Raw genomic sequence first — 7,114 nt, forward strand, 5'->3', positions numbered from 1 at the left:
TGGCGCCACCTGTATTTTAAAACGCGATGTGGTATTGCATGCGCCTTATGTTAAGTCATTTCATGTACATTACGCAAATGAGAGAAGTAAACGGAAAACAATTACTGTCTTCTCCACTTTAGTTCCTACAACGCGATTCTGAATATATTAGCTTGCTGTCTTGTGACTAATTTTACTCAGAACTTGCAAAGTAGTGTAGCTGAATTAGGTTGCTTGCGGATAGTGACGGCCTAATTTAGCATGTAACCGCTTGCTGTTCTGTGACGGTTACCCGATATTTGAACACTTTTTGTATCTGCGTGTGGTTCCCAACCCGGGGTCCGCGCGCAGACCATTCTCATTGGTATAATAACCAATAAACGACTTTTTGCCGCCTTGTTGCTGTGTTTTCTTTGGCTGTTTCGGCTCAAGATACCCCTGCTCCTATTATATATATGTATATAATAGGAGCAGGGGTATATACGGCCCTGAGAAATGTGTGAATCTTTGTGCAAATTTAGAGCTGACTTTTGGCAGTGGGATTTTAAACTTTTCTTCCTTTGAAAGTTACTATTGTTAAGAACAAAATTAGTACTGTGCTTTAGAATTGGCGCAATTCTATATTATCGGCATAAATGTCACGTCCCTAGCTGACAGCTGTCAATGTCACTAGAAGTATGGATATATTGGCGCGCATTCCTGGCGAGTCTCGATGGAGTGTTAAAATTAATATTGCTAAGTACAATTAGATTAATTGTCTAAAACTATGCAGAGTGGTATTCATGATTGCTTTGTGTTGTATTAGGACTGTTTTCAATATGTAGGTTTGTCTCGCAGTAAGGACCCAAGCATCTGAGTATAATGTTTGTGTGGAGAATCTTTTCTTTTTGCTGAGTAAAACCTTTAAGACAATTCTTTGTGCAGGTTCTAACTCAAGCATTTTTGCGTGACTATAATAACATATAATTTATAAAGTATCTGTTATCTAAGCTCTCTAATTTACATGAGGAATAAGACAAAAAGTAAATAAATAAGTCGTTTTTTTACTAGCTCTAAGTTAGTTGTTGTTTGGACTTATCCCATTCTATTCTAAATTACCTCATGTCTCTAGTCCAGCCATCAGTGGTATTCCCTGCGGGATACTTCGTGTTGTTGCCTTGCACAATGTTCTCCGGAGGCAGCTGGCGTCCTTTCACACCCAGTAGCTTGTTGGACAACTTCATATCCCATGTGGCCAATTCCTACAAAAAGTATTAAAACTAGAGATGGGCCGAGTACTCGTTTGATACTCTGTATTCTGCATACTCGGCGGGTTTTTTTGATACTCATACTCGGCCGAATAACTCGGTTATTTGGTAACCGAGTAACAAGTAACGTTTATTTGGATAAGGATTACCATCGAAACCAATAAAAAAACGCCGCAAATAGAGTGCGTTTTTTAATTCATTTTGTAAACAAAAAAGTGGTTATTGTAAGAAAACCGTTAAAGATAGATATATGCTATCGCGGACTTTTCCGTAGAACTTTTTGAGATCTACAATTCTTTTATACGTCATTTTTATATATATCTAACGGTTTAGAAAGTGTAAGCCGAGAAAAGTTAAAGTTTAGTAAATTTTTAATGCCAGTGTCCGGCGTCCGGCGGCGGCGGAATTCCTAAACATTAGTAATAATAAAATATATATATCATACAATTATTATTACTTTGAAGTCGGTGTCAGTCAATGTAGATTCATTACTTAATTGTTACTATACTTTCAATTGTCAATTGTTATGGTAAAAATGTGGAAACCCTTACGTAGAAATATCACTGCATACCTCGGCTGACACCGACTTCAAAGTAATAATAATTGTACAATATAGACATAACAGCTACAATAAGGGAGGTTTACTATTTTCAAGGAATTATTTCGTTACTTTTTAGTGTACTGTTTTTTTTGATAATATTTTGTTTTTAGTGTATTTTGTTTGGAAGTCGGTTTTGTATTTATATATTACTGTATATAACAGGTTGATTGCTCGATTATTATAATAAATCAAATTGTTTCTTCTTTCAGTACAACAACATAATAGTTATCATTGAAAGTAACCTCCATATTATAAAACAACATTAATTCAAACTGTTGAAGACAATGGATAGATTAAAATTTGAATTCACGGTGAAACAAAGTGAAGATCCAAAAACTAATGTTAATGTATGTATCATCAATTATGGATATTGATAAAAATATATACTTAATTCCGGATAAATTAAAACCGGCGAAACTACATGACGAGGTTACAAAAACTCAAATTTTTCAAAAAGTAAAAACACACACACAAAAGAAACACTTCAAAAACGACACGAAAAAAGACAAGTATAGATTTCATTAACACAAGAATTACGCAAAACTTATGTAGATGAAGATGGAAATATGCAATTCAGAGGGTACTTGCTAGAACAAATTTCATTACAATCAGGACAGCCAGTTTTGAATGAAACATCAGCAGAAGCTCTTACAAGATTATTGGAAAATTTTAGTGAATTGAAGAAAGAACCTAAACAGTCTAATTTGAAGAAATTATAAGAAAAGTTTATTATAGAAAAATTCACAAAGAAGACATCAAGTGTAAGCCAATGGATCAATATCTTTGAAAATGAATGTATTCGCATAGGTATAGATAAAGACATAGAAAAGATTCAAGTATTTCGGCTATTTTTGGACGATCCAGGTCAGGATTGGTATAATTCCATGCTTATAAAATATACAGAAAACTCAGATGGTGTATTTGGGAAAAAAACTTTTGTGAAAACATTTCTAAACAAGGGCTAGACACCAATAAGGTATGCTTTTACATTTAAATACAGACAAAGGACATTATTGGAATATGCTCTAAAAAAAGAGAGACTGTTGTTAGAGGTAAACAAAGAAATAGATAAACATAAGTTAATTGATTTAATTGTAATTGGATTACCTAATTTTGTAGCAGATAAAATCAATAAAGATAATTTACAAGACACTGAGGATTTATTTAGTAGTATTCGAGGCTTAGAACATTTGGTTAATAGAAGGTTGGAACCAAGGGGAATGGATTCAGAAAGTAAAATCAAGGGCAGGACTTTAGAAGACCAGCCGTGCAGGATTTGTGAAAAAGAAAAGAAAGGCACTCGCTTTCATCCAGAAAGCATATGTTGGTACAAAAATAGAGATAATTATCGCCTCAAGAAAGAACCAACCATCAGAAATATTAATAATTCAGAATTGGAAATGAGTTTAAATGAAATAGATCCAAAAAAGTAATAATTCTACCATTAATAAAAATTAATTTAACAATAAATGATTGCTTAGACACATTGGGGGTATAGAGGTAAACCACAATGTAGTTTATTTGTGCACATACACAATATAACGTACGATGCAACGTACACGTACACAAATTAAAAACTAACACAAGACAATACGAAACAATGTAAACAAAGAAAACACGTAAACAAAATGGCGGGCAAGAGGGCAAACGAGCGAGGTGTCAGCACAGTGTAGCAGCGCGAGGCGACTGTTGGCCGGCCGGCGCGGCGCGGCGCATGATTCCGCATTTCGGACATTGTTCGTCCGCGCCGCCGGCGGCGCTCTGCAGCGCGTTGCAATTGTATATAAAAATGTGGAGTGTGCGTGTTTGTTTGTACGTGTATAATATTTTATTTTGTATGTGAATATATGTGTGATGTATTTTGCGTGTGTAATGTTGTGTGTTATGAATGTGTATGTGTGAATGCGTGGATGTAATATTATAAATAAATGTAGTGTAATAAATAAATAAATAATTAAATAAATAGATAAATACACTACAGGGGTTTATGATTCAGGATCAAATGTAAGTCTGATTAATTCAAGATTATTATGTTTAAAAATTAACCCGAACAAAAATAGTCATAATAAAAAAAAAAATAAAAAGACATAAATGTTTTTGTTGTGGATGATCATAATTTTGATTATGGTTTCTTGATAAGACTGGATTGTATAAAAGCTTTAAGGCTGACCCAAAGAGAAGACTTACAGATTACACAAAAATTAAATAAGAAAATAAAACAAAAAATAGAAAATATTCCTGGCTTTACAGGTCACAGAGTCGAAGACAACCAGTGTTTCATGGATAAAAACAAAACTAAGTTTCAAGTTAATTTCAATGATCACATAGAAACTTCTTCATTTCATATTTCGATAAATCACTTAGATATGGAACAACAGTCAAAAATAGATGAATTAATTATTAAATATAAATCACTATTTGCAAAAGATAAATATGATATAGGTGTAGTGAAAGGCTATGAGGCACATATAGATTTATTGGTCGACATATATTGTAGTAAAAGGCCATACAGTTGCAATTTTCAAGACAAAAAAGAAATAGAACATCAAGTTTTAGTATTATTAAAAAAAATTGATTGAAGATACTTATAGTCCTTTTGCCGCTCCTGTAACATCGGCATATAAGAAAGAAGAAGGAAGAAAATCAAGGTTATGCATAGATTTTCGCGATTTGAATAAAATAGTGGTTCCTCAATCACAACCATTTCCACTTATAGAGGATTTAATGGTGAAAACAAGAAATTGTAAATTTTTCTCAACATTAGACATAAATTCAGCGTTTTGGTCTATACCTCTGACAGTATAAGATAGAAAGAAAACAGCATTTGTTACTCAAGACAGCCATTATCAATGGACTTGTCTACCTTTTGGTTTAAAGACTGCGCCTGCAATTTTTCAAAGGATTCTAACAAGTATTATTAGAAAACATGAATTATCAAACTTTTCATGGTACAAACAAGACATTCATGGAACACATTGAACACTTATCATTGTTATTGGAAGCAATATCAAAGGAAGGTTTTAGATTAAAATTCTCCAAATGTAATTTTGCACAGGGCATGTAATTCAAAATAATACAGTTACCCCACTGAAGGATAATTTGATAACTATTGTAGCGGACAGTTTTAGACCCACACACATGGGTAAGCCCCCGTGCCCCTGCGGGGAATGCAGTAGCGAGAGGGGTGTGCATTAGGAAGAAAAAAACGTCGTGTGATTGTGATATTGTTCTTTTAACTAATTTGTAACTATCAGTTCTTAATATATTGTTTGTGCCGGAACCAGCTTTTATTTAAATACAGTCCACTAGTAAAATCAGTAGACTCAGTTTTGAACACCGACAACTATAAAAGCTTTTCCCGTTCCAAAAACTAAGAAGAATATTCGACAGTTTTTAGGAAAAAATAATTTCTATGGAAAATATATACCAAATATATCTTATTAAATCCTCTACACAATTTGTTAAGAAAGATCAACAATTTTTCTCGACAGAAAAATGTCAAGAGTCTTTTGATAGAGTAAAGAAATTACTTTGCTTAAAACCTATTTTAGAAATCTTTGCTCCAGAGTTACCTATACATATTTATACAGACGCTAGCATACTGGGTATAGGGGCTATTTTGAAACAACCACAAGTTGATGGAGAAGCAAAGCCATGTGCATATTTTTCCAGGAAGTTAAATGATGGTCAGAAACGAAGAAAAGCCATTTATCTGGAATGTCTAGCAATCAAAGAGGCAATTAAATATTGGCAACATTGGCTTATAGGAAAAAAAATTAAAGTATTCTCAGACCATAAACCTCTAGACAAACTGAATATTAAAGCAAGAACAGATGAAGAGCTGGGAGGAGACCTCACATATTACTTTTCTCAATTTAATTTTGAAGTAATATATTCACCGGGAAAGGACAATTTGGAAGCAGATAGTTTAAGTAGAAACCCTGTATTAGAACCACATGAAAACCAGGAGGAAGCTTTAAAGATTGTGAATATTATTAAACTAGAAGACATTCAAAGAGATCAAGATAAAAATAAGGACATAGAATTGGAGTGCCTCTTGAAAATCGTCCTCCGTGTTGCTCATTATGTTCTTCGGGGTCACCAATGTGGTGGTAGGTGTTGATGGTGTCGCTGGTGGCGAGCTGGTGACGGTGCAGATTCAAATAAGGCGACCGTTATTCTTCAAACCAATTTATTTTACACCAAACACACTAAGTCCACAATACAATAAAAATAAAAAGAAGAAGGAGAGTACAACACGTTACAAGTAGAAGAGTAACAAATACAATAATAAAAAACTTGTGAAACGAGGGCGAAATTATTAGCGGTCAGCGCGGGCACAGTTCAAAAGCGATTAGTAATTAGTAAATAACCGCGCGCACCGCTCGGTCAATGACCCCGGTCAGTTGTGCAGTCGCGAATTTTGAATGCACCAATGACACGTCACGCAATACAACGTTGCACTATTCTTCGACCACTCGTCGTGCACCTGTATTTATGTGTGAGTGAATGTACGTGTGTTATGTGAGTGTGTATGCGTGTTATGTATGAATGTTAAGTGTAACTGTGGAGTGTTTTGGCAAAATGCATAAGGTTCCCTACAAAATTATACAAAAACACACTAATACTAAAAGACGAGATTAATTTTAAAAGGATAGGGAAAAAAAGAAAAGATTATACTTACTGAAGAATTTAGTAAGGAATTAATTAAAAATGTGCCTTATCTATACCGCCATACAAGAGTAAAACAAACTGAAAATAAAATCAAACCATTTTATGCAGCAAAAAATTTAACATTTAATGTTAAGAAAATCTGTGAACATTGCGAAATATGCATAAAAATAAGTCTAGAACAAAATTTTAAAATGGAATGTAGTCACAACTAGGCCCTGCAACTCAACCATATGAAATAGTGTCTATAGATAACATTGGCGGATTCGGTGGTTCTCGTTCCACTAAAACATACATCTTCTAGTAGACCACTTCACAAGATACGCCTACATATTAACATCAAAAACCCAAAATTATCTTCACTGCAGTCAATGCACCATTTTCAAACGACCTGAATGAACGGTTAAATCAAACACTAGTAAACAAAATTAGATGTAACACACTTACATAACACACGTACATTCACTCACACATAAATACAGGTGCACGCCGAGTGGTCGAAGTATAGTGCAACGTTGTATTGCGTGACGTGTAGTGTGTCTGTCAAAAGATTTAAAAATAAAAAAAAAAAAAAGAAAAAACGTCATCTGTCACTTTTGACAGGAGGGACACGTGT

General features: G+C 34.0%; 2 protein-coding genes across 2 annotated transcripts in view; one reads left to right on the forward strand and one right to left on the reverse strand.

Moving 5' to 3' along the window:
* The first annotated feature begins 2,393 nt into the window (after window positions 1–2,393).
* On the forward strand, window positions 2,394–3,260 carry LOC106110394. Its single transcript, XM_013292219.1, is given in 1 exon segment — window positions 2,394–3,260. A coding segment is annotated over 1 exon segment (867 nt).
* Window positions 3,261–4,654: 1,394 nt separating this feature from the next.
* LOC106110395 (protein aubergine-like) overlaps window positions 4,655–7,114 on the reverse strand; it is a 17,895-nt gene continuing 15,435 nt past the window's right edge. The window contains exon 7 of the mRNA XM_013292220.1: window positions 4,655–4,711. Coding sequence (XP_013147674.1) covers window positions 4,655–4,711 — 57 coding nt within the window. The remainder of the gene's footprint in view (window positions 4,712–7,114) is intronic.

This window comes from Papilio polytes, unplaced genomic scaffold (genome assembly GCF_000836215.1).
Source record: "Papilio polytes unplaced genomic scaffold, Ppol_1.0 DF820645.1, whole genome shotgun sequence".
In the NCBI taxonomy this organism is placed as follows: Eukaryota; Metazoa; Arthropoda; class Insecta; order Lepidoptera; family Papilionidae; genus Papilio; species Papilio polytes.